Consider the following 26684-nt stretch of genomic DNA (forward strand, 5'->3'; position numbering starts at 1 on the left):
ACTTTTTAACAAGAGGGAAAGCATCATCTGTACACGGCCGTGGAGCTGCAAGAGAGGCCAGGGCTTGCCCTTTCCAGTGTCAGCCAGAGACAGCTTCTGGTGTCAGTCCTGGGTCAAGCAGGTCACAAGGGCGATCGGACAGGTCCTGGAGGGGCCATTCACACCACCGTGATGGCTGGTGCCAGGGATGGAACCAGGGCTGCTGCCGTCCTGGCCTGGAGCAGGTCCTGGGCAAACGGGAAGCGGATGGACACACGGCAGCATGTGCGGGGCTGGATGAGGACGGGGAAGACCAGACCCACCTGGCGTCAGCCCCTGAGAGGAGTGGGGGGCCAGCTGTCCCCAAGCGGGTTCAGATGCACAATACAAGACCTGACTCGCTTCTGCCTCAGAGCCGGTGCTTAGAGCAGAAGGCAGGGGCTGGCTGGGGGGCTGGGGGGCACCTGGAGTGCCGCAGGCCACAAGCTGAACTGGGCAGTGCTGCTGCCAGGGCTGGGGGTGAGGCTGGACCGGCACGGAGGGCAGCCGCCGTGTGCTCTAGGAGAGGTGTGCGCCCCCCTCAGGATACCAGGCAGGCCTGGGGCTGGGGGGCACCTGCCAAAGGGCCGCGGCCAGAGGGGAGCTTGGGGTGGTAGGATGCGCCACCTCTGCCTGTGGGTGGAGGCCTCGGCAAGGGCTGGCACCTCCAGTGGAGGGAATGGGGCCTGAGGGGTGCAGACACCTGAGATGGCTCCCCCAGCGGGCCAGCCTGGGGACAGTGGAGCTGCAGACCTTTAGAGGCCAGAGGACAAGCGTGCCTAGAGGCAGCTTCATCAGAAAACAGCTCAACTTCATTCTATTGTTTTTAAATATTTTGTAAAATGAAGCCAATTCCTGAAAGTGGTGCCACTAATATGGTTAAGTTTATTGTTTGGTGATTGTGTCAAATGTGCCTTTACAAATAAGGGCCTTGGTCTGTTCCTATAGCAGTGGCAAAATACCTGAGAACTAAGCAGCAGAAATGTACTGCTGAGTGCTGGAGGCTAGAGAGAGGGGCTGGGGAGTGCTGGAGGCTAGAGAGAGGGGCTGGGGAGTGCTGGAGGCTAGAGAGAGAGGCTGGGGAGTGCTGGAGGCTAGAGAGAGAGGGCCTGGGGAGTGCTGGAGGCTGAAGAGTGCTGGAGGCTAGAGAAAGAGGCTGGGGAGTGCTGGAGGCTAGAGAGAGAGGCTGGGGAGTGCTGGAGGCTAGAGAGAGGGCCTGGGGAGTGCTGGAGGCTGGGGAGTGCTGGAGGCTAGAGAGAGGGGCTGGGGAGTGCTGGAGGCTGAGAGAGAGGCTGGAGGCAGAACCTGGCAGCTGGGAGGGGGAGCCAGCCGCTCAGGCTGGGCTCAACAGCAGGCCACCTTCTGCAGGGCGTGGCCAGCAGGGGAGAAAGAATAGAAGAGGGGCAGCCCAGGGGTGGGCGGGCCTGTCCCTCCTGTGGAAGCAGGAAGCACAGAGCCCAGGACTTGCAGGCCAGGAGGGACACCACAGCCGGCCTCCGCGGGGTTTGCTCTTTCCACACACAGGACTGTGACACCTGAACGGGAAGGTCAGGAGTCTGCCCACCCCCACAGGGAGCCACACCAGCCCCCTGAGAGGCCTCACTCTGGGGTTGCACTGGGAAGACAGCAGGTGGGGGGAGGCTGCCCCTGAAGAGGAGTCCGCCAGCCCCTGGCCACCTCTGTCACTTGAAGGCAGAGGGAAACAGAGTGGACTTCTGGTCCACAGGGGAAGCCAAGTCAGGCCGCAGGGTGGAGACGTGGTCTGGGGTCCCCTCTGCTCTGTCCTTCAGCCTCCTCTTCACCAAGGGCTCCTAGCTCTCCGCAAACTTGGGGTTCATGACCGTCGTGGTAGCACTCTTGAAGAGGGGGTTGTCCTGTGAGGAACGTGGACGTGGATTCTTAGAGCAGACGCCCCGGGCACCAGGTCAACACTGGGGGGTGAGCAGGGCAGAGCCCGGGCTCACGCAATCACTGGGGGATGGGCTGCTGGGGCAGGGTGCGTGCAGACCTGCCCGGACAGCCTGCAGCAAGCACGGGGTCACAGAGCTCAGGTCCGTGGGGACCACCAAGGACAGCAACTTACGTTGTTCCATTGGGACTTGAGCTTCTCCTTCTCAAAGCGTCTGAACTCCCGGAGGTCACTCAGGTGGGTCAGGGCCTTCCAGATGACCAGCAGGAGGACGCCGATCAACACCACCCCTGCCACCGTGCCCCCTACGATGGCTGCAATGTTGGGACCCTTCACGCACTCTGAGGAAGCACACATCCTGAGCATGAGTCCTCTCAGCCCGGTCAGCGCCTCGTCCCATGGAGGTCCCCGCGTGGGGCTCACCCTCCATCACGTGGTTACAGGTTGATGAGACAGCCCGGCCCTGGCCCCCGCCAGGACACTCACAGGCCACTTGGCATGGCCCCTTGTTCACAAAGAAGGCGAGGCCAGGTCACTAGCCGACCTAGCCAAGCCTGGACAGGATGCCAGCCTGTGGACAGGGCCACCACCTGCTGAACTCTGGGACCTGCGGAGTCTGCACTGGCACCCAGGTGGGAGGGTCCCTGAGGCCCAGCCGCCTGGCAGCCCGCTGGGGGCTCCTGAGCTCTGCTGGCTCACCAGGGAAGGTGTCCTTGGTGACCAGAGCAGGACCAGCACCTGCACTCGGCAGGCAAGGCAGCTGTGGCTCCTGCTGGGGGCCATGGAACCCAGGCAGGAACCTCTCGGGCAAGCCCCGATTTGCTGGGTCCCCAACAATGACTTCTGTGGCTCCATCTGGGCCTTTACAGAGAGCTCTGCGGTCTTCTCAGAGTTTAAGGAATTTGGCTGGAAGCTGCCCCGAACCATGAGCCCATATCTGTCCATCAGAGTAACCCGGAGATGGCCATTACGTGGGCGGCTGGATCTGAAGCCCAGGCCCGAGGATGGCTGTGAGCTGCAGGCAGGGCACAGGGAGGTCTGAGCCCACCGACTCCACACATTCCCCTCTGTGGAGGGGCTTCCAGGTCTCAGATCAGTAAGAGTCCCGTGTGCTGCTGACCGGGGCTTCCTGTGGCCATCTGAGTGGCCGCCCAGCCCTGTCCCTTCAGCAGGAATGGGTGGGGTGCTGCATACCTAAAACCCAGCATCCCCAACATCTTTGGTCATTGTCACACAACATACCTCCTGACCGACTGTCCTGCTCCCACCCTTGTGCCCACTCCGTCTCCTGGGCTCCAGGACCCTCTACCTACCGTTCTTCCTAACGTCCTCCACCATGTGCCGTCCAGAGAAGGCTCTGTCCACAGCCCAGACTCTCCCTGTCCACTGCGCCCATCTCCACTCTCCATGTCCTTGGCCCAGCGCAGCCCTGACACCCTGTACCCACCCAGCCCCTGACAGGACAGCACCCAGGCCTGGCAGTGTGGAGTGGTGGTCCGGATCACGGTCCTTCTGATTCTCTCATGGCTGTGTCTGGGCTGAGAACTGTCTGTGCAAAGGTGCGGGTCAGATGCCCAGCTGCCATGGGGATACGGGCCCCGGAGGCTACGTGCCAAGGCACACAGTGAAGTGGCACCCCCTTTCTCCACAGAAAAGCCCTCTCCACCATGGCTGACTTTAGGACTGTCAGCAAAAGAGTCCCTGAGAAAGATTCCAATGTGGATAAACTTCCTGTTTTCATGTCGCCCTATTTACCTGGCCACTGGCCGGGAAGATACCTGCACTCCAGGTGCTGGACACCCCTTACTAGTTTTCACAAACGTATCCAGTATAGTAGTTTATAGAACTGTGCAAACAAGACTCTGGCCTTGAGCTGGGCTTCACAGAGATGTCTACATTTCTAAGATAAGTTACAACTGGGCTCCATGGTAACAGCTGGCAGGGGAGGAAAGAGAGGGGAGAAGAAGCTCCCCCCTTCTCAGGTGTGGTCCTTGAAGGGTTAACTTGCCCAGAACAGTGAGAGAAAAAGCTGCTTTTATGTGAACTTCTGCAGACTGAACTTCTGAGCCACTCCCCTTACATGCCGGGTATAAAACTCTGAAAATCCCTGAACTCGGGGTTCAGGGGGTTAATTGATTACAGCAAAAGCTGTGCCCTCTGGACCTGGCTGCAGCCAAATAAAACTGTCTCCTGCCGTCTTGGTGCCCTGCCTGTCTGTCCCTACAACAACAGCGGCTCCTTGCAGTCAGGACCTTGGTTCAGCACCTTCTCCCAGGGATGGAAGTTCCTGAGCAAAACAAGATGACCCAGTGTCTCCCAGTCCTGCGTACTTCACACGGCCTGCTGTCCTGGGGCTTCCTACAGATGACCTCGACGATGAATGCTGTGGGACACGCATGCTGAGCGGGCTTGGGGCGGCCAGACTCCGTCAGAGCTGGGCTGCCTGCCATCTGGCCCCCAGAAGAGAGACCCTCCCACTGCAGGGCCTTTGCCCTGGGCCCGGGCGCAGGTGGCCTCACCCCGGCTCTCATCCACGTGCATGTCGTAGCGGTTCCTGCCGTCCCGCTGCAGCAGTGTGTAGGTCATCCAGCAGCCCTCCGAGTCCCTCTCCTTGCAGGCCTTGCCCTGCCCAGGGCGGCTGGGCAGCAGACTGCTCGGGCACGCTGCGCTGCAGTTCTTCTCGAAGGGGCCCTTCTCAAACTTCAGGCACTCGGCACAGGAGCTGCAGGGGAGCGCGCGTGAGCCGGGTGCAGGAGGCACAGGGCTTGAGGGGACACAGAGGGGGTGTGTGGGTGTGTGCGGCTACGGGTGTGCAGGGTGCATAGATTCATGGGGTGCAAGCCTGTGTTGGGGCACGTGGGGCCTGCTGGGACCCTACAGGACGGCTGTGAAGGCGTGTTCTCCAGGGGTCCTGGCAGGGAGGCGGGCTGTGGCGGGGGACTCACATGAACATGCTGCAGGGAGAGGGGCAGCCTGGGCAGTCCTGGCACAGGGGTGGCTGGTAGCCAGGGTCACACTCGCACGTGTTGCAGCGGCACCGGCCGCGGCCACTGCACTCCACCCGCGCGGCGTTCAGGCAGCCTGCGGTGGACTTCCCACACTGGCACGCTGAGCCCTCGAAGTCCTCTGTGCAGTGGCACTGGCCACAGGAGCAGCTCCCCCTCTCTGGAAGACAGTAGGGGCCACTGCAGCCTCCATCCTGCCCGGTGGCCGCCCCCCCCCCCCCCCCCCCGCTCTCTGGCTCCAGCTCCAGCTCCCTTGCCCTGGTTCCCTGTCCCCGGCTCCCTGGCCCTGGCTCCCTGGCCCCAGCTCCCTGACTCCAGCTCCCTCACCCCGGCTCCCTCGTGCAGGCCTGAGGAGACTGGGCCGTGTGGGGGGACAGTGCAGGCCTGAGGGGACCGGGCCGTGTGGGGGACACAGTGCAGGCCTGAGGGGACAGAGCCGTGTGGGGGGCAGTGCAGCCTTAGCCCGGCTCCCCCTCCCCGGCTCCCCCACCCCAGCTCAGCCTCAGCTGGGAGTCTGCATGCAGGCCTCCTCCACTGCCCTGCCTCCCCTCCCCTCCACTCCTGCAGCCCCCGGGGCCCTGGGGATACAGTAACCACATGCCTGAGTAATAGTCCCTGGGCAAGCCCTCCTGGCCCCCACCAGCAGCATGGCCACTTGCCATTCTAGGCCTCCCATCCCACTGTGAATGGGACTCGTGGTCAGACCACGACCATCACCCATGGACCCTCCTGCGAGTTCACCTCCCCCCATGGACACAGAAACAGGCCTGGCAGACAGGAGGACTGCTGCTGGTCCTGCCCCAGTGTCCCTGCTCAGGCTCCCGGGGCCAGTGGCCGAGAACCCCACCGGTGGTCCTTGTCGGTGACCCGGCCCACTTACTTGGGCCACCGCAGACTTGGCCGTCGTAGCGCTCACAGTTGACATTGTCGCACTCGCAGTACTGCCCGAAGATCTCCTTGTTGGGGACGTCACTGGTGTGGCAGATGCACTGCCCGCAGATGCAGTCGCCCAGCCCCGAGCACACGATGGAGCTGTTGTCCTTCCGGCAGCTTCCCTCCAGCTCCTGGCTGCTGCGGCCCTGGGTCTGGCACTCGCAGTTCTTCCCGATGTAGCCAGCATCACACCTGCAGAGGGCACAGGTCAGGCCCCAGGGTGGGCACCTGCTCCCACCATGAGCTGGGCAAGGGCTCCAGGAGAGGACCGTGCCTGACCTGGCCCGTGAGTACAGGCCTCGGGCAGGCTCCCCACAGAGCCAGCCCGTTCCAGGGGTGATGTCCGCCCATAGGTGACCGGAGCCTCAGGGGCCTCAGCAGGACGTGGCCCTGCTACCTGGCCAGGACACTGCTCCGCTGGGAAGACTTGAGGACAGGGCTTAGCGGGACACACGGCAGAGCCGGGCCACCGTGCCCAGGGGCTCAGCACACACTGGGCGTCCTCAGACAGCACCCAGAGGAGGAGGGGGCCTGCGGACCGCCCAGGCGCCAACCCTCAGCCTCAGCGCCATGGCTGCATGCTTAGGGCAAGGGTGGTGCCAGCGACCAGGGCATGGGGACAGAGAGCACCTCAGGGGACAGAGTTGTGGAGGTGGGGACAGTGCAGGCCTGAGGGGACACAGCTGTGTGGGGGGACAGTGCAGGCCTGAGGGGACACAGCTGTGTGGGGGGACAGCGCAGGCCTGAGGGGACAGAGCTAGAGAGGAGGTGGGGACAGTGCAGGCCTGAGGAGACAAGGCCGTGTGGGGGGACAGCGCAGGCCTGAGGGGACAGGGCCATGTGGGGGGACAGTGCAGGTCTGAGGGGACAGAGCTAGAGAGGAGGTGGGGACAGTGCAGGTCTGAGGGGACAGGACTGTGGGGGAGGTGGGGACAGTGCAGGCCTGAGGGGACAGGGCTGTGGGGGAGGTGGGGACAGTGCAGGCCTGAGGGGACACAGCTGTGTGGGGGGACAGTGCAGGCCTGAGGGGACAGGACTGTGGGGGAGGTGGGGACAGTGCAGGCCTGAGGGGACAGGGCTGTGGGGGAGGTGGGGACAGTGCAGGCCTGAGGGGACAGGGCTGTGGGGGAGGTGGGGACAGTGCAGGCCTGAGGGGACAGAGCTAGAGAGGAGGTGGGGACAGTGCAGGCCTGAGGGGACAGGACTGTGGGGGAGGTGGGGACAGTGCAGGCCTGAGGGGACAGGGCTGTGGGGGAGGTGGAGACAGTGCAGGCCTGAGGGGACAGGGCTGTGGGGGAGGTGGGGACAGCGTAGGCCTGAGGGGACAGAGCTAGAGAGGAGGTGGGGACAGTGTAGGCCTGAGGGGACACAGCTGTGTGGGGGGACAGCGCAGGCCTGAGGGGACAGAGCTAGAGAGGAGGTGGGGACAGTGCAGGCCTGAGGAGACAAGGCCGTGTGGGGGGACAGCGCAGGCCTGAGGGGACAGGGCCATGTGGGGGGACAGTGCAGGCCTGTGGGGGACACAGCACCACAGGAGGTGAAAACCAGGAAAGCAGTCAGGAAGGAGAAGGTGGTGGTGACAAATAGGCAGGTCCCCTGGGCTCGGCCTGGCAGTTCTGGCCAGGTGGCCGCAGTTCTGACAGCTGTCTAGCCCCAGGGTGGGCGGCCTGGGCAGTGTGCGGGGGATGGACATTACCAACAGGGGCCAGAGGGTGAGCTGGCCCCTCTGAGCAGGGGCAGCTGCTGGGGCCGACGGTCACCTCCTGGCTCCATGGCCTGCCCCAGCCCTCTGCCACTCTGCCTGGCCTGGTCCCCACTCACGGTGGGGAGCAGAACGGCCGGGGCAGCCCAGGGCTGTGGGTTCTGCTTGGAGGCTCCCTGGGGCTGAGGTGGGGTGAGTGGGGTGGGTGGACAGCTGGCCCAGGTGCCTAGGGCAGTCTGTGTCTCTGGTGAGAGCACCACCCCTCTGCCAGCCGCTTTCCGGCCTTAGACGCTCGGGGCTGAGGGTGGTGCCCAGGTGGCATTGCTGAGGGTCGCCCTGGCTCCGGGGCTGAGGGTGGCGCCCAGGTGGCATTGCTGAGGGTCGCCCTGGCTCCGGGGCTGAGAGTGGAGCCCAGGTGGCATTGCTGAGGGTCGCCCTGGCTCCGGGGCTGAGAGTGGAGCCCAGGTGGCATTGCTGAGTCGCCCTGGCTCCGGGGCTGAGAGTGGCGCCCAGGTGGCATTGCTGAGGGTCGCCCTGGCTCCGGAGCAAGAGCAAGGCCTCCTCCTGCCCTGGGGAGGGTGGGTGGGGTCCCGCAGCCACCTGCGCCCGCCTCACCTGCAGACGCCGCACTCCAGAGAGCCCTTGCCTCCGCAGAGGCCACGGTTCTGGCTCTGGTCCCGGCACCGGCACTCACACCGGGGCAGGACCTGCACGGTCACTGTGTCTGTGAAGCCCAGCGCTCGGATGACAAAGGACTGCTCCTGGATGCACTCGGTGGCGGTGACCCGAACCTGGAAGGTGATCTGCAGAGAGGAGTGGCAGTGCTCAGGTGGGACCGGAGGTGACCAGGGTCACAGCCTGCCTCTGTCCCCTCACCCAGCCCTAGGGGTCATGGGGCTTGTGTGGATGGAGGGTGCTGGCCTCTCAGATTAACTTGGGGAGGAGGCGATGTGGACTGTCCCCAGCTGAGAAGAAAAAGGAAGCACTGGTGCTCGGGGGTCAGTGCCGTGGGCTCTGCCATCACCAAGTGCGCCAAGGCCCAGACCAGGGTGAAGGGCCAAGTTGTGGGGACAACATGTCCACGTATCCTGTCCATAAGTCCAGTGTGCTAGGCCGACAGAGTCCCAGGGAGTCCTGGGCCTGGGGTGGAGCTACATTCTGAGCCCGGGAAGGGGGAAAGCCCCAGTCCAGGGGCCGTCAACCAGGGGCACGAAGGTGCGCAGTCAGCCCCAGGCCCAGCAGAAGGCCCTGTACATGCTGTCCCAGGAGGGCAGACGCCACCACTGGCCACAGCGTGGGTTAAATTCAGCCATGAATGGGTCCGAATGATTTCTGCACTGTACTTTAACGTAGAGCAGGAATGTCGTAAAAACGCATAACAAACAAACAAAGCAAGTCAGAACTACTCCCCGCAGGGCATCCTGGGACATTCTGGTAGAACTTCATCAACATCTAGGAAGTAGCATCTGAAGTAAGTCCAGGCTCATATTTAAAAATGCAATAAAAGCAGACATTTTGATAAATATTAGTTCACAGAAAAAAGAAAAAATGAATAACTTGATGACGATTTAAATCTGAACCATTAGGGAACTCGGTGACTTTCTGGTGGCTCTGCGTGGCAACTGGCTGCCCCCAGGGGGCGCTGTCGTTGTGAGCGCTTCCCCTACGCTGGGGGGCACCAGGGAGTTGGGGTTCTTAGGAGTGTTGAGAAACCTGCTGGTGCCTCCCGGTCCTCTCCCCTGCACTGGGCACATCCTCACGGGGCCTGTCTGGCCTCGTCAGAGGATGTGAAAGGTGGGAACACCCGGCTGGCCGGGGACACCGCTTCCCCTACTCCTTGGCCCCATGGGAGCCTCTGCTGGTGTCACGAGATCCCTAGCTGACCTCCCAGGGTGAGGGACTCACCGGGACGTTGATCTGCACGCCGTCACAGTCCCCTCGGGGCTGGCCCTTGTGTGACTCTCCTTTACTGCAGAAGGAGTCGTAGGAGACCCTCAGGGTGTCGGGGATGGTGCCGTGTTCCAGGAACACCCTGGAGGAGAGTTTCTGCAGCAGAGAGGCCTGCTCAGGGCGCTGCCCGCTGCCCAGTCCTCTGGCCGTGGACCTGCCTCTCTCCTCCCGGCCCCACATGGGTAAATGACACACAGGTCCACTAGGAGCTCAGCAGGATGTGCCAGGGACCGGAGGGCAGCACTGCCAGTGCCACAGGCCTGCCTTCAAGACAGGCCACCTGCCAGGACCCACATGGACCGGGCCCTGAGCCCCATGAGGATGTCCTCTCAGCACCGAATCCCAGCGTCAGCACAGGGGGCAGGAGAGATTGATGAGGGGGACGGACGTGGACAGAGACAGAGAGATGGAGAGGGCCACCCCAGGAGGAGAGCTTCGGCAGAGCTCACCCAGTCCTCACGTGAAGACAGAGACGCGGGCAGTGGCCAGGGCACAGGAGGCCTGCGGGGTCCGGAGCTCACCAGAGGTGAGAGGCCGATGGGCCTCCTGCAGGCCTCTGTTCAATCTGGGGCAGCAGCGCTCAGGGGAGCCTGCCTGCTGTGGCCTGGCCTGCCTGTGTCAGGCACCACTCGGTGCATGCCCTGGTCCACCAGGGGTCCCCCAGGGAGCCATCCTGGGCTGCAGGTGGATGACCCACACTAAGGGGGAGGACCAGGGACGAGGACCCCTGAGGGGCTTGCCCAGGGCGGGGTAGGGCTGACAGGCAGAGAGTCCACCTCGAGGGCTGGACCCGGGTCCACCAGGGTGATTTCCAGGGCTTCCATCCCTCCTGGGATGCCACATCTGGCCCCCAGCCGTCCACCTCCTACTGCTTCATGGCCACCAGCTGGCAGAGCCCGGGTGACAAGGGCCTGGGGCCTGTGTTTCAGGAGGGTCCCTGGGGGTCTGGGGTGGCACCAGCCACACCATTATTGAGAGGACACAGAGCTGGCTGTGTCCAAGAGGCTGAGTGGGTCCTGCAGGGGCTGCAGGGGGCCACGGCTGGGCCCTGTGATGCAGCCCTCCCCCACTTCTGCTGACCAGCAGCTGGGAGGGCAGGATTGGCCACCCGAGGGGTCCAGGCCCCGGCCCACCCTGCGGGGCAGTGGAGGGGACTCACGTTGTAGGCATCCTTGATGAGCTGCACCACGTTGCTGGAGTCCTCAGACAGCTCCCCCACGGCCGACTTGGGGATGATCTCTGTGAGTTTCTGTGGGTGAAAAGGCCGGGTAGGGGGCAGCTGGCACCTGGTGGTGCACGAGCACCTGGCATGTGTGGCACCCGCTGACCAACCGGCCCTCGGGGAGAGACAGCCCTCGGCAGAGGCTCTGCTCGTTCTGTGATTTAAATGCTCCTACCCTGGTGGACTTGCAGCTGGTGACATGGCTGAACTGGGGACACACGCCCTGTTCAGCTGGGTGGCATCCCCAGCACACCAGCCCAGCAGACAGAAGCACACCCGGCCCAGACAGCAGCACCACGAGCAGGGATCAGGGAGGGGGGCTCTGAGCGTGTGGTGGGTGTGGTTTGATTCTGACAGGGACTGTGTGCATAACCCTGTGACAGCTCTGATAGACCCGTCCTGCTGTCCAGAGTGTCCATGGTGGGGGCCACACGGAGCCTGGACGACAGATGGACCAGTCTCTCCCACACCCACCTTGGCGTTGTTCAAGTGCTGTGCCGATTTCTCAAAAATACAGTCGCCGCCCCCCCCCCAGGAGCACACAGCTGATGGTCGGCCACTTTCCTGCCCAGCACCCTCCATGAGGCCACAGTGGAGTCCAGTCCCCTGCTCCCACAGAAACGCACGCTGAGGAGGGCTGGTGGGCTCTGCCCTACACCCTCCCTGTGGCCTTAACCACCGCAAGAACCGAGGCTCAGGAGGCCCGTGACCCCAAGGCACAGAGGTGGTGGGCTGGGGACTCGGGTCTCCTGTCTGCACCCTGCTGCTCCCTGGGACGATGCCTACAGAGCCCTGGGACCAGCTGCAACCCCACAAGAGGGGACCTCACAGGTGGAGACATGGGCCTGTGTGCTCTCCTGCCCAGACTCTATGTCCACCCTCAGCCCTGACCTGCAGGGGGCAGCACAGAGCACAGGCGGGAGGGCAGAGGTACACAGCTGGATTTCACGTTTGTCCCCTGGAGGAGGGTGGTGGAGGGGACCGGGATGCAGTCCCAGCTAAGGAAAGGTCTCTGCCACCCAAGGATGACTCTTCCCACCAGGCAGCTGCTCTGAGCTCACTGCGGGGGAGCTCAGGACTGTGAGGGTCCTCCCAGGGGTGTCATCGCCCCTCAGGGAGGAAGCTGAGGATTCAAGCTAACAAACTGGCCCAGGTGGCCCAGTGGTAACGGAGCTGGGACCTGAGGCCGGCCGTCCGGGCCTGTCCACTCTGAAGAACTGGTCATTAGGCGGTATAAATATGATGGCCACCTTCCTCTGCTCAGGCCTCCTGCACCGTCTCCTTCTGGCCTCAGGACCAGGTGCTGGGCAGCTGCTGGGAGCAGAGGGCTCCTCTAGGGAGTGAGGTGCAGCACTTCCCCTTGTACCCAATCCCCGCTGCAGGGTAAAGGGCTGTCCACGCCCTGCACACTGTGGAGAGGACTGGCCCCTGGAGGTGACCTCAGAACGTCCTGCCTGGGCTGGGGCCACTCCAGGCAGCCCAACAGTGTGATTTAGGAGCACCTTGGGCCAGGTTGGATCGGCTTGGTTTCCCAAGGGGCTGGAGGTCAGTCATCAGCCATGTTTACGCAATCGACCTGAATAAAAACCCTGGGGACCGAGGCACAGGTGGGGGGTGCTTCCTTCCCCAGCGCTGGGCGGCTGCTTCAAAGCCGAGGGCCGGCTGTGTTGGTCCTGACTCCTGCTCGCGGGCATTTACAGAAGGTGTGCCCAGCCCACGAGGGGAGAGAGGTGCTCTCGGCCAGCACAGCGGGAGCTCCCAGGGGAGGCGCACAGCATGGCAGGCTCGGGTTCCTGCTCACCGGGGTGCCATCTGCCTGTGCTTATCTTTCTTGGTGAAAGTGTCCATGTTCGAAGGTGTGTGGGTAGAAAACAAGAAAATTTCCCCAAAACAAAAAGTTGGATCCACAGATACAAGAGACTTGCTGCATCCAGCAGACAAGGAGACACCTCCGTCAGCATCGGGCCATGAGGCTGGGCAGGGTCCTTTGTCCCCATGGAAGGGTCCCATCCCCTAAAGGGAACTTCAGCCTTAGGTTGTTCCGGTCACATCCACTCGTGGTCACAGACGCCCACACAGCAGTGCACAGAAGCAGGACCCAGGGACGCTGTGGCAGTGCTGGGCTGCCATCCTCCTGCTGACCAGACCCGGCCCCCCCCCACTGGCCCAGGACCCAGCCCCACTGACCTTGTAGGTCGGCACCATCCTCTGAGTCACCGCGAAGATGGGCTGGATGTTTTTTTCAGCCAGAGCGTGTGCCAGCTGGCCCACCGAGGGGTAGTCCTGGGGAGGGGGTGTCCAGTCAGACAGTGGCCCGCGAGGCTGGGGACAAGCCTCCCACGCCACACAGAGGAGGCAAGTGGCCAAGGCCCCCGGGCACCAGCACCAGCTCAGGCCCTGCCCGTCCCCGTGTTGTGCCCAGAGGGGGCAAAGCAGAGAGGAGACACAGCTGGAGAACCCGGAGAATGGCTGTGCCAGGGCACGTGGCCGCTCCCGCTTCCCAGCACTGACCAGTGTGTGAGCAGCCTGTGGGGCGTCTGTGCCGCCGTGCGGGCTGGGGAACACCCGGGGCCCTACCAGGGCAGAGTCTGGGACACGTTGCTCACCACAGTGGCGCCCAGAGACCATGGTCAAGGTCAGGACACGTGGATCAGAGTCTGTGGGCTCCAGGTGGGGGACCCCTGAGCCGACCATCTCTAAAGCCTTTTGCACCACATTTGGGAGGGCAGGGGAGGGGCCGCCCAGGGGTGGGGACACTGTTAGGTGGATGAAGGTGACTTGGGAACAGAGCGCACCACACAGCCCGTGTGAGCGAAATGAACCCGAGTCAGGCACCCACAGAACCGCCTGTCCATCAGCAGGGTCTCCTGGCCAATCCCGGATCTCAGCCAGTTCCCCGACCAACTCCAGGGGGACAAGGGGCTCTGAAAACCCCTTTTCCTGCCCCCCAGCCCTTCCTTCCTGCCCCCAGCCCTCCCTTCCTGCCCTAAGCCAGTGGAGCCCCCACGCACTTCTTCTCAGACCCTCTTCTTACTCTCCTGGTCTGAGAGTTCTGCCCGGGAGTGGAGTCTCAATAAAGCCTCGTTCAGTGGCCTGTGAAATCTGCCTCCTTTGGGTGGCCACTGCCTGACCTTATGGACACCGAGCCCTGGTGAGCCTTTCCTGAGGACAGGGAGGGGGCCCTGGCTGAAGCCTGGGGCTAAAGGGTCAGTTCCTGCACCTGACCTTACCAGCCAGGGGGACAGTGTGCCTGGAGCCTGTCTGCAGGGCCCAGGCCCTGGGGGAGAGGGTCAGGGCTGCCTGCCACCCTCCGCCCCGCCTGGCCGGAGGCAGGGTCTGAGGGACCTCACGGCGGCCACTCGGAGCTTTGGGAAGCTCCTTAGACTTGTTATCCAGGTGAAGGAGGTGATGTCCAGGGCCTGGGGCCCTGCAAGGCCTCCTCCCTCAGCAGAGCCCTGCCCCACGCCGCCCGCAGAGGCTCACAAACTCATTGCTGCGCTTGTACAGGTTGTCCTCCAGGTGGCAGCGGCCATCGTTGGGTGTCAGGATGGCGCCCAGCTTCCCGTCGCCCGCAAAGTGGAAACCATCATCAGTGGCGAACACCAGCAGCCTGGTGACGTTGCGCCAGCCGATTTCCTCCTGGGGAGAAGGCAGTAGGGGTCGCGCCCGCTTCCAGGCTGGGTCCACCCCAGGGTCTCACAGCAGAGACGGGACCCAGCCAGCCCCTGCAGGTGCCTGCGATGCCCCCCCACGAGGGAAGCCAGGGAGAGCCAGACTCTGAGAGCCGGACAGGGCCGCTGGACCCAGACCTGCCTGGTCTCGCGCCTCACCTTCGAGGCCAAAGACCCCGGAGCCACAGACCTCGCTCTCCTGCAGGCAGGCCGGCTGCCCTCCCAGGCCCTGGCCACCACTGGTGGCCAGCGGAGGTCCCTGAGATGAGCTGCCAGCCAGGGCAGGCGACCCGGTGGCGCCTGCTGGGGTTCCCGGGTCTGGAGACGGCGGGGGCCCAGCAGGGGCAGGGCCTCACCTGGCAGGCAGCGACTTGCATCATGGCGTCCAGCCCGCCCTCGGGAGCGTCCAGGTTCCCAGAGATGAGCTGCTTCCCGACCTCAGCCTGGAACTGGTGGGAGTTGCTGGTCAGCTTCAGCACGTGCCGGAAGGCGAACGGGGGCTGGCACTGCTTCTCCTTGTTGGGGCACGGGTTCCTCAGCTTCTCGGGGTGCGTGTTGACGAAGGGCAGCACTGTCTTGTCCACGAAGGACCCGAAGCCTGAGGGCATGGGGCATGAGGTGGGCAGGTGAGGGCAACAGGTGGCAGGCTGGGTCCAGACAGCCTTGGTTTCCCTATCATGTGGCAGGGCCACGGGGAAACACGGCGGCACCTGTGGTCATGTGTGAGTGTGTGACGTGTGCACGTGTGTGTCTCATAGGTGTAGCAGCTGTGTGCACGCACACATATGACAAGCACATGTGTGAGCCTGTGTCAGTGTGTTCATGTGTGCACGTGGGCTTTCTGCACGTCAGGACTGAGGCAATGTCAGCCCAGCAGCGTGGGAGGCTGAGATAGGAGGATGGAGATCAGTAACAGTGAGGCCCTAAGCAACTCCGTGAGACCCTGTCTCTAAACAAGACAGAACAGGGCTGGGGCCGTGGCTCAGTGGTCGAGTGCCCTCACAGACTCAGAAAGGCTCAGGCAGGGCTGTTCAGGATGACACTGTGGGGACCGCAGCTGTCCTCGCCCCTCCCTCTGGCCTGCCGGGCCTGCCTTTTGTGGACGTGGGGGAAGTCTGAGACCCCTCAGCCTGCAGACTTGATGCTGTGATGGCTGCAGGGTTTGCATAGTCGTAGTAATCAGCTCTGTGAGACTTCTGTCTTTTAAACATATCACAAAATGAACAAAGGGCTGGGGCGGGGCTCGGTGGCGCAGCTCTGCCTGACGCACCCGGGGCCCTGAGTTTGAGGAGGGGAAGTGGAGCGCTGGGTGATGACCCTGAGTCTCAGGGGACCGGTGACTGGACACGGCGCCTGGTGGGGACACAGACCCGACTCTGGCCCCGCGGTGTGCTGGGGATGCCATGTCTGGAGCCCCTGGTCCCTGCACCTGGGGTCCTGCGTGTGTGCAGGGGTGTGGGCGGCAGAGCTGCCCAGGCCTCGGGGAAGGGCTGAGCGCGGCCTGCGGTGGCCCAGGGCCTCACCGATGCGGCCGGACTCGGTAATCTCGTTGAGGGCCTGGAGCAGGTCACCGCCCAGCTTCTTGACGTTGATGAGGTCGTCCAGCATGGAGTACGAGAGGTCCATCAGGTAGTACAGGTCGATGGGGTAGCCCTTGGCCCGCCGGAAGGTCACGTTGAACACAGCCGCCTGACCTGCCACCAGGGACAGGCAGCAAGAGGCTCCTGTCACCTCGTCCAGGGCATCTCAGGGGTCAGGAGCTGGCTGGGCCTGGTTGGCCCAGTCCCCACCCCCAGGCCCTCCAGACCGCCCTCCGAATGGCCTCCCGAGGCTGTGGGTAGGACCCAGGACAGCCAGGCCGCAGCCAAACACCGAGCCCTCCCCTACGTGGGCCGTGGGGGGCACCAGGTCCCCAGGTGGCTCCCCATCAAAGGGGCACCGCAGCCACTGGCCCATCCAAGGGGGCTGCCAGCTCCAGGCCTGGGCTCATTCCTCCACACCTGCTCCTCGGACAGCAGGGCAGGGTGTGCTCTGAAGCCAGTGTGTGGCCCATCTTGGGTGGCACTAGTTCCCCAGCCCCTCAGTCTCTTGACTGCAGGACTTCTCAGAGCCCTAACTCTGCCCCAAGCTCCAGGCTTGTTGAGAGGGACAGAGAACATTGTTTTCCAAATGTTCCTTCTAAAAACAGACAGAACACAGGGCTGGGAGGGAGACCAGACACCCAGAGCAGACATGGGGTGGGGTGGGAACCTGCCTGGGGACAGAGGGGGGACCCGGAGGCGCTCAGACTTTGGCCAGCCCCCAGCAGCCCCAGCCTCCCCAGGCCCACTCACACCTGGTCCACCCTAACACCTGGAGTGGGCCCACGCTCCTGGACACACAGGGTGCCCGCTCAAGCACAGCCTAGGCCCAGCCTACCTGGTCGCAGGTGCAGTGTCACTTTTTGTGGGGACAGCTGCTTCCAGGCCCCCTCCAGGTCCTGCTGGGGCTCGGCGAGGCTCCTGGGGTCCATGATGTCATCAGCCGCACAGCCCTTCTTCAGCAGCTGCTCCCGGGTGTCACAGCGAACCGAGTCGGGCTCCCCTTGCCCTGTGAAGTTCTGGGAGGGGGCAGTCAGGGGTCGGGAGGGGCCGCACAGCAGGGGCTGCCGGGGGCTGCGGGACCCTTGGAACTGAAGACCCAGCCCTGTCCCCCCTGCACTTGGAATTTGGGACGGAGTCCTCGGAGGAGTTGACCGCCTCCCAGCAGCCTCTCTCTGGGCTCCAGCACACACTCGGACCCTGGGGAGCTGACCACTCCCCACCCTCAGCCTCCCCAGCAAAACGCCTGGGGTCCAGTCTCCTGCCCGAAGGCTGAAGGAGAGAGTCGGCAGCTGGCCCCAGGGCAGGGAGCAGGCCTTGAGGGCCTCCCAGCAGCTCCTCTTCCCGGGGAGCGGCTTTCCCTGGGAGCTCTCAGCCAGCGGGCAGCCCAGGCCCCCCAGGCCACAGACCAGAGCCCCCGCAAACATCCTGGCAGTTCAATGGGAAATGCAGACAGAGGGGAGCAGGGTCCTGGGCCTAGGGGACTGATGACTCTGTCCCCACAGAGGTCCCTTGGATTCCGACACGGGCGTGTTTGGTCCTGGCCCGCTGCATCAAAACTGTTAAATCACAGAGCGTGGAGAGGCGGCTGGATGAGCTGCCGCTCTCACAGTGCACTCAGAACAGCCCAGAAGCCTGGGGTGGGCTAGTGCCGGCAGGTGGGGGGTGGGGGGAGGGAGGCTGACCCTTCCCGGGCAGCGTGTCCCGGTTCGTTTGACCTGTGACACTGTGTTAATGCCTTACGTACTCGAGAACTAAAAGCCATCGACAAGAGAAAAGAAACCTAAGATGCAGCCCAGACAGAACAAGTGAGCCTCCCTGTCTTTATTTCAAATGACCAGAATGTGCACACCCAGGCTTGGACCACACTCCTCAGGCCAGAGAACACAGATGATCCCAGCAGCACTGGGTTCTAGGTGGGTGTCACGTGTCTCTCTGTACTCGTGTCAGGACCGGGAGAGACAGGAGAGGTGCCCAGGAGGCTGGAGGCCCCGCTCAGGAGAAGGAGCCAGGGACCCTGGGGCCAGGCCAGGGAAGTGCAGGTCAGACCTGGGGCAGCTGTCAGTCCAGAAAGCAAGACAGTGCTCGGAAATAAAGAGGTACAGAGCCCACGGGAAGGGTTGTGCCACCTGGGGCCACAGGGCGGTCACAGTGTGAACAGCACCCACAGAGCTACTGGCCGGTGCTGGTTGGGGGCAGACCATATCTGCCAGCCTCAGAGGGCCTCCCCACAAGCCAGCCCCGCTGCCGGCTGCCAGGGCAGACAGTGGAACGGTGTGTCGAAGCCTGGCAGATGCCACCTTACCACAGGGACCAAAGTGTACCTCAACCAGAAGCCTGGGGCTCAGGGACTGGAGGTTCCCGCCAGGCAGGGCCACGGCAGGCCATGGTCATTCCCTTCTGAGGTCATCACTTTGAAACGCAGACTGTGACTTGAGAGGAGAGGGGGCGAGGTCCCACCAGTCTGGCTTTTCACCACGTTCTGAGGCTGGACTGTCCCCCCACACCTGGGTGCTGCGTCTGCCTACTTCGGGAAGCTTATCTCCCATGGCCTTGGATCAGGGCTCCCCCATAGTGGTGCTGCCTGAGTTACAGAGGCCTCTGGGCAGCCTCCTGCCTTCAGCACAGGCTGGGGCTAGGGCTGGGGCTGGGGCTGGGGCTGGGGCTGGGGCTGGGGCTGGGGGCAGGGGCCGGGGCCTGGGGCTGGGGCTAGGGCTGGGGCTGGGGCTGGGGCTGGGGCTGGGGCTGGGGCTGGGGCTGGGGCTGGGGGGGGGCCTGGGGGCAGGGGCAGGGGGCAGGGGCTGGGGCCGGGGCCTGGAGGCTGGGGGCAGGGGCGGGGGGGTGCAGGGGCCAGGGCGGGGGGGGGGTGCAGGGGCTGGGGCCCGGGCTGGGGCCAGGGCGGAGGCTGGGGCCAGGCCGGGGGCGGGGCGAGGGGTGGGGCTGGGGCTGGGACTGGGGCGGCCCAGGGCAGTCCTGTCAGTCTAACAATCCTGTGGCCTCTGAGCTGCTTCTGTTCCCCACCTTCCAGGACTTGGAGATGGTGACCCTTGGTGTCCCTAGCTTCAGCAGCAGGGATGGGGCCCAGGCCAGGAGGGCAGGAAGGGCGAGGGCAGCAGAGGCGTCCATGTGGCTCTTACCAGCTTCTGGCACCAGGCGCAGCCAGGCCCCGACTGGACGCAGTCCCGGCAGGTGCTGACCTTGTACTTGGTACATTCCTGAGAGAGGGCTGGGGATACGGACAGGCAGGTGAGTGGCCCCGTGTCCACCCTGGCCCACCGTGTGGGGCCCTGGGAGAGGATGGGGCCAGGCAGCGTCTGCGGCTCTACAGGGGCCCAGGAGGGGCTTCGAGTCGCCCAGTGTCGGGGTGCAGAGCAGATACCCAGGAGGGCTCTGTGGGGCAGAAGCCAGTGTGAGGTCCTTCCTCGGCCTCCCAGGGAGCTTGCGACTCCGCAGCCCACTCCTCCCCATCTGGAAACACCACGTGTGTAGTTGCACCCCAGTTGCACCCCAAACTCACCAGACCCAAGGGAGAGCAGCCCCACCAGGGCGAGCAGCAGGGGGCCCCGGCCCAGCATGTCCTGTGGAGGGAGGGTCTTGGTGACTGAGGGGTCCTGTCCGTGGTGCCTTGGGGTGAGAACTGGGCTTGGCCAGCATGTGGCTAAGTGGGCTCCTTTACCTTGGGGACAGTGCTCATCGGTGCTGTGGCCCGTGGGACTCTGATGCACCTGTCCTCACCCTTGCTCCCCCAAACCCTGCGTCTACCCCTGGCACTCTGGGTGGGCTCCCCCAGACCAGTGGCCCTGCCAAGCCCCACATCCCTGTCTTTTGGGAGATGGCCCTGTTCCCTCCCCAGAAAGACTGCCATCAGGGCTCAGAGATGTCCTCCCGGCGGGCTCAGAAGCACAAATGCCACCTGGTCTGGCTTCCTGAGGCAGCAGCAGGAGGCCCACCTCAGCTCCGGCCTCCCACACCGGCTCTGAAAGGCCCGGCGTCTCCCCACCTGGGACTCGGGGGTCAAGCCGAGGCAGCTGTGTCTGGTCCCACCTTTGCACCCACACCTCAAAGCTCCTTGCTGCCCTGTCTGGGGACCACAACTGTGCCCCTACCTCAACTGACCGGGGCCTTGCCAGGAGCCCTCTACTCAGATGGTCCCCTCTTGTGAGGCCACAGCTGCTCCGAGCAGAGTGGAGCAGTCCTCCCGGGACGCCCCAAACCCATGCAGTGGGTGAGCCTGTCGTGGTTCTGGGGAGGGACCCATTTAAACTCCATGCTCTCTCCTGGGCTACCACAGAAGGGCCCCCTCCCCATAAAACACTCATGACCACCAGCAGGCGAACTCCTTGGAGCCCTAGGCAGCAGGATGTGAGCAGGTGCCCCAGCGCCTCCATGCACCCCGAGAGCGGGAGCACAACTTGGTTACAGCAAGACCAACCCACAGACCACAGAGTCCTGACCTTGACCACAGGAAGCAGATGGGAAGGGCCACCACCTCCTTGTCACTCTGTCACCATGCAAGGCCCCAAGGTAACTGGGAGCTGGAGGCTGCTAAGAATAGTCAGCCCCCCCAGCCCCACACACCCCACAGTGGAGCCAGACGAAGGGTGCATCTGGGAGCGCAGTGGGTAGATGGATGAAGGCCAAGCTCCCGGAGGAGAGGCAGAGCCCAGAGGTGGGGCTGAGCCCTGGCTGGGCAGCAGGCTTGCCTCCATGTGGGAGGCAGTAGCAGCGCCGACCCCCAGCCCCTGCGGCCCCTGGGAGGCTTGGCAGAGCCTTCCTGGGTACAAGGGCGTGTCCCTTGCCAAGATTAAGGTTCAAAGCCCTACAGGAGGCTACTTGAGAAGCCCAGGAGCCACTGACCTGCCAGACCTTTGCATCAGAGCTGCCCTTGACCTCCACCCACCCGCTGGGGAGGGTGCTATCAAAACCCAGCAACCTCAGGAAGTGGTGAGTGTCACCAAGCCCCAGTGCTGCCGCGGGCGGGTACCACCCACCCCAAAGGAACACCGAAAACCAGAACCCTAGTTCACCAAGAAGCAAGCTGGGAGCTGAGTGGCCCCTGGGGAAACAGGACTGACCCTTCCCCACCTCGCACAGGGCCAGGGAGCTCCAGGCTGAGAGAGGAGGACCTGCCGGCACAGCGGCTGCACCCGAGTGCCAGGACCCAGAGGTGGAGGCAGCAGGATGGCAGGTTCAAGGCCAGCCTGGGCCACTGGGTGAGGCCCATGGCAATGAGAATAAAAAGAGCTGGGAGGTGGCCCAGGGGCAGAGCACCCCTGGGCTCAGTCCCCAGTACAAAAAAAAAAAGAAAAAGAAAGAAAGAGGAGGTAAAGAAACTTGAGCAAGACCACAGAGGGCCAGAGGGTGGAAAGCAGGTGTTAGGGTAGGAGCCTGGTGGGAGGGCTGGACACGGGTGTTAGGGTAGGAGCCTGGTGGGAGGGCAGGACACGGGTGTTAGGGTAGGAGCCTGGTGGGAGGGCAGGACACGGGTGTTAGGGTAGGAGCCTGGTGGGAGGGCAGGACACGGGTGTTAGGGTAGGAGCCTGGTGAGCAGGCTCCTGCTACAGACACAGGCTGGCAACCCGCAGAACCCTAAGCCGAGCTGCCTGAGAAAACCCAGCTCCGCTGGCCCAGAGAACTTAGCATCGGAGCCTGGCCGGAGGGTCCTGCTCGGAGAAGGAAGCCACCTGTGCTGCCGGGTCAGTGCCCCCCAGATAAGCACGTCAGGTGGGACCCAGGTGCCCGGAGGGGTGGAGAGGGGAGGAGGCCGGGTCCTGATGGCCACGTCCCGCTCCCTCATTTGTGATGACAGGTCTCCCCCACCTTTTTTTTTTTTTTTAGTTGTGGCTGGACACAGTACCTTTATTGTATTTATTTTTATGAGGCTCAAACCCAGGTCCTCACGCGTGCCTGTCCACCTGCTTGTCCTGAGCCCGGGGACAGCCGGTCAAGTGCTCTGCCCCTGAGCCCCAACCCCAACCCCCAGGTCTCTCCCCAAACTGGGGGGTCACGATGGCATCTTTTCTGCCTCACACACCAAAGGAGTGGTCAGCGGCTGGCTCCAGGGGCTGGAACACCGATGGGTGGCCACAGGGGCTCTGGGCAGATCTGGGGGGCAAGAGGGCCAACAGGAACACAGGCAGCAGAGATGGTCCCCCAGCCCCCCAGGGCGGCCCCCAGGTGCCTGTGAGGCGCGAGCACGACGTGAAGTCACGCGGCTGCCGTTTTAGGTGCCACAGTTTGTGACCAAATGGGGAAAAATGAACCTCCAATCCATATTAATCACCATTTAGAACCCTCCGGTGAAGACCCCTCAAGACAAGGAGAGGCGTCATCTTTAAGGGACAGCCGCCCTCCACGAGCTACAGCGAACCCCAGGGAGGCAGCAGCCCCCAGCTTTTGCTGTGGACATAAAGGATGGGCAATGAACACCTGCAAATTAGTTTTAAGAAATAAAACAATCAGGAAATGGAAGATGTGTGTCTCAGACGAGGGAAAACTCAAGAAGATGGTGGACCCTGAATATGACAGATTTTGTGCATCATAAATTGCATAACAGGGGGCTGGGCTGGGGCTCAGCGGTAGAGCGCTCACCTAGCATGTGCGAGGCCCTGGGTCCGATCCCCAGCACCACATAAAAATAAATGAACAAAACAAAGGTTCTGTGTCCAACTAAAAAATAAACATTTTTTTAAAACTGCATACAGGAAGCTACTTACTATCTAGTGTAAAAGGTGAAGGGTGATCTTCATCTCTGAAGAGACCTTAGACACTCATAGCTTTTGAACGGGTCAACATATCCTAGGAAAGACCACAGGCGGTGGCCGGGAGAGGCACAAAAGCAGAACCACTCTGGGAATGACAGAAGTCACCCTCGCCCACGCCGGCCTGCCCACGGAGCACCTGGATCTCGGGCAGCTGTCAAATTGGAGATGTTTAGCCTTTATCACCAACGCCCTGCAGAATCGGGCCCAGCCACAAGACGCATGACCAACGGCTGAGGCCACTCAGGCTCCTGGGGGAAAGTGAGCGGGTGGACGGCAGAGGCAGGGGTCACCTCCAGCTCCGAGGGAGGCAGCGGAGTGCTCCTGATGTCCCCCATGGTCCCGTCTGGCTCTCCAGCTTTCTGCTGTAGGCTTGACAGCCCTGAGCTCCACAGTGCCCAGGGCACTAGGTGGAATCACTTCCCCAGATTCCCAACCTCCCAGGTTTTTTCCCTACTGCCCACGTGTTTGGGGACAGTTACATCATGGGAAGGGCCAAATGGGGCCTCAGGGCCCACTGGCACCTGCTCACTCACCACTCACTGGCTCCTCCAAGAAGCCTCCCACGGATGGGGCAGCCTGGGTGTCCAGGCTCTTAGAGGCCCACAGTCCCCGCTCCACCGAGTTTCCATCACACTCCAAGTGCTCCAACCTCACACTGAAAGGCCCACACCCGGCCCCTCAGTGCTTGAAACTCCAGTGGGCGGGACTGCTGCTGTGGGGCTGAGTCCCCGCACACCCCAGCCCTGGAGACCAGAGAAGCCGAGACCCTCTCCCCGAGCAGCGGGAGCATGCCCCTGGGAATGGAGGTCTCAGACTGGCCAGACCAGGGCATCCCAGAGGCCAGCCCTGCCCTACGTCTTTCGCCAGCAGGAAGTGAGGTCATGGCCAGTCATGGCTGGGGGAGGGGCAAAGGCTGTGAAAGGCCGAGGCCATGGCACTGAGGTCAGGGTCAACTCCAGGCAGGGGGCAGTGGTTGTACAGAAATAGGACTGGGCATTACCTGCAGGTCCATCCTGCTGGCTTTAGCCCGAGTTCCCCATGTCCTCCTGGGTGGTGCTCGGTGCCTGCTCCCTATTCTACTGGGGGGACAGGGGACAGCTCTGAGAGTCTCATGAAGAAGCCCGGCCAGGTCTCTTGCTCCCTGACTCTGATCCCCGCTGCCTTGACCCTGGGGAGGGAGCAGTGTGGACACACGCCTTTGGAAGGCCTCGGGGCGGGGAGGAGGCCCCACATCACCTCTTCAGGACAGGCTGCTCACGCACAGGGTGGGGTTCTGGACACCAGCCCTGTCCAGGGACTTGGGCCACGCCACAGGTCCTGCCCCAAGAGAGGGTCCCTTAGAAAGGCCACGAGAGGGGACTTTCCTGCCCAGGAGCAGAGTCATCGCCCCTCGCCCTGGCGAGGACTGGGCTCTAGCCACGGCCAGGGTGGAGGCAGACTCCTGCCAGGCTGACCGCACAGGCCGGCTGGAGGTCAAGGCTGGCCCCGGCAAGCTAAGGCCCTGTCAGCACCGCCCACTGCAGCCCAGGAGGCTGGGACAAGGGGCTCACAGTCACCGGCTGCCCGCCCTCAGCCTGCTGCTGCCTCTGCTGTGGAAGGCTCATGGCCCTGCACACTGCAGCAGAGTCCAGGAGGAGACCAGTGGTCCCCCTTGAATCCAGTTTGTGCAGAGGAGAATGGACACTGTCACAGTTAGGGCTCCGCCTCCTGCCTGGAGGTTATCTCGGGGGTCACCAGAGACTGCCGGCCACCCAGGTGCGGGCTCCCTGAGTGGGGCTTCTCCGCAGCCTGGCCCGTACCTGAGGGCGAACCTGGCATTGCCACACCTGCACTGGCAAGCCACTGGGGACGTGGCTACAGGAAGGACCACGGTCACTGCAGAAAGGGGGGCCAGAGCAGAGGCCCAGGCTGCACAGGGTGCCTTCAGGCCTCTCAGCCACCTGTCACCTGCAGGACAACACCTGGCCTGAGTGGACAGAGCCGTCCTGGGGAGCCCGAGGTGTCCCTGGGTCTCTTCCCCAGGGCAGTGAGACAGCTGGAGTTTGACAACTGGACCACCCCCACTTCACAGTTGGGGGTTAGGGGTCTGCTCACTCACGCCCCTTCCAGAGGGTGAGCACAGAGTCCCCTCCCCTGCCCGGATGGAAGGAGGCTCCTCTGCAGAACTTCCCGTGAGGGGCCCTGTGAGGGGCCCTGCTGCCTCGGGCTCTCTCCCCAGGTGGCCCTCTCCCCAGGTGGCCCGGGATGACTGTGACTTCAGCCTGCCTGCGGGCCCCTCTCTGTGTGAATGCCACCTGGGGTCAGGCAGCCACTGAGCTGAGCCAGCTGGGCTCAGCAGGGGAGTCAGGGTAGGAAGCGGGCTTTTCTGCCTCTCTGCTGCCCTCAGAAACTGCCCGTGTGCTCTTGCTGAGCAGCGGCCCTGGTGGCTAGGTGCTCCACCTGTCCTGGTGCCTGAGAGCAGAGACCCAGCCTCAGAGGACCCTGGTCTGTCAGATGCCACAGCCCCATGAAGGTCAGGGGGCCATGGTCTGGGCCCTGTCGGGTGTCCACCCCTTGGTCCTACTTGGGTTGTGACCCCTAGCAGGCACTGGATTCAGGGCCCGAGGCGTGGGCTCAGCCACCACCGCTCAGGGACCTTGGGACTTCCTCCTTCATCTGAATGCTGCGGGCAGGCTGGGCCCAGGCATCACCCTCCAGAGGCTTAGCCCAGACCTGGGGTCGCCCCGGAAGGAGAGCCCTCCAGCAGCTCCTGGAGCGTGGGCGGGACCTCCCCAGGCCAGGCCGCCCTCCTCCCGTTCCCTGCCCAGTCTGGCCCCCTCCTCCACGCCTGGGCAAGAGTCACTCCTGGGGAGGGGGCAGCAGCGCCTCCCTGCCCACAGCTCCCCCACCCGCCTGGCTCCCCACAGAGGCTCCCTCATTACAGGTGCCCTGGCCCTCCTGTAGCTCTGCCCGGGTGGCAGGCCACCTCCCCTGGCTGGGTCTCAGTTAAAGGGGCTTGGACTGCACATTCCCAGGACCCCTTCCCGCTGGACGCCCTGGACTGGGCGTCTGCACAGGTCCCCAGGGTCCACCCCAGGCCCAGAGTCGCAGGGAGTCGTTCCCCAGGAAGCAGCTACTCGAGAAAAGCCGGGCACTGAGGTGTCCCCCTTAGGACCACCCTGGCCCCGCGCCATACTCACCCACTCTGTCTCCTGGCGGCCTGGGCGCTGTGTAGGGCTGGACTGGCTGGGGCTTGCCCAGCTGCCCACCAGGCTGGCTCGCGGTCTCGTCTAGCGGACACAGTGAAGGCCCGGTGGGTCGTGAGGCGCGATGCTTCCTGTTCTCAGTCAGCTCCTCAGAGGAAGCAGAGTGACATGTGGCTGGTTGCCCCACTGGGGGCCCCTCACCCCAGTTTCTCTGCTCACCTTCTGCAGCAGGCGGGACTAGAGACAGCCCCAAGCCAGGGCGGGACCTGCTGCTCTCCTGTTGGGAAGTGGAACCCTGTGAAATGGAGAACCGCTGGGGACCGCAGTCTCTGGTGCTGGTGACGGTGGGAGACCGTCTGCAGACCAGCCAGACAGAGGGAGCGCTCCTCAGCGCTCAGAGAGCACGGAGCAGGAGGAAGGAGGCCGCCCGGGCAGGGCGGAGGCCGAGCACCAGCCCAGGATGGTGAGCAGGGACCAGGCCAGAAGCCAGGCCAGAGGGCACCTCCAGCACAGACTCCAGGAGGGACACACAGACGGGGAGGGGGGGGGACCCTCGGATGACAGAAGACTCCAGCCCAGAGGCCCCACCGAGGAGGCCACGGGGTGGCCCAGGGCTCGGTGAATCAGTCCTGCACCTGGAACACTGTGCCGAGGTCTGATAAAGAGAGTCTGCATGTCTGAGGGGAGGGGAGGGGAGGGGGAGGGACACAGGAGGAGGAGAGGAGACCAGCGCACCCCTACACCC

The 26684-nt window shown here is 63.5% G+C and overlaps 1 protein-coding gene across 1 annotated transcript; it reads right to left on the minus strand.

Moving 5' to 3' along the window:
• Positions 1–889: 889 nt before the first annotated feature.
• Positions 890–26333, minus strand: Itgb2 (integrin subunit beta 2). Its single transcript, XM_026380221.2, has 16 exons — positions 25934–26333; positions 19508–19568; positions 19128–19216; positions 16829–17009; positions 15934–16104; positions 14767–15008; positions 14223–14378; positions 12927–13022; positions 10677–10766; positions 9473–9613; positions 8183–8370; positions 5813–6057; positions 4873–5092; positions 4447–4649; positions 2102–2268; positions 890–1892 (listed from the first exon to the last, which is right to left on the minus strand). Exons 2-16 carry the CDS (start codon positions 19563–19565, stop codon positions 1830–1832), a joined length of 2310 nt encoding a protein of 769 aa, XP_026236006.1. The 5' UTR covers positions 19566–19568; positions 25934–26333; the 3' UTR covers positions 890–1829.
• Between the last annotated feature and the right edge of the window lie 351 nt (positions 26334–26684).

This window comes from Urocitellus parryii, chromosome 2 (genome assembly GCF_045843805.1).
Source record: "Urocitellus parryii isolate mUroPar1 chromosome 2, mUroPar1.hap1, whole genome shotgun sequence".
NCBI classification, from domain to species: Eukaryota; Metazoa; Chordata; class Mammalia; order Rodentia; family Sciuridae; genus Urocitellus; species Urocitellus parryii.

What these genes read in the sequence shown, in the direction of transcription:
- Itgb2 (XM_026380221.2), bottom strand. Translation starts at nt 19,565, where the DNA reads ATGCTGGGCCGGGGCCCCCTGCTGCTCGCCCTGGTGGGGCTGCTCTCC. An exon ending in GCGTGCAGATCAACGTCCCG is followed by an intron (nt 8,371 to 9,472) that starts GTGAGTCCCTCA and finishes TCCTCTCTGCAG; the next exon opens with ATCACCTTCCAGGTTCGGGT. An exon ending in TCTCCCTGCAGCATGTTCAT is followed by an intron (nt 4,650 to 4,872) that starts GTGAGTCCCCCG and finishes GCTCCCCTGCAG; the next exon opens with CTCCTGTGCCGAGTGCCTGA.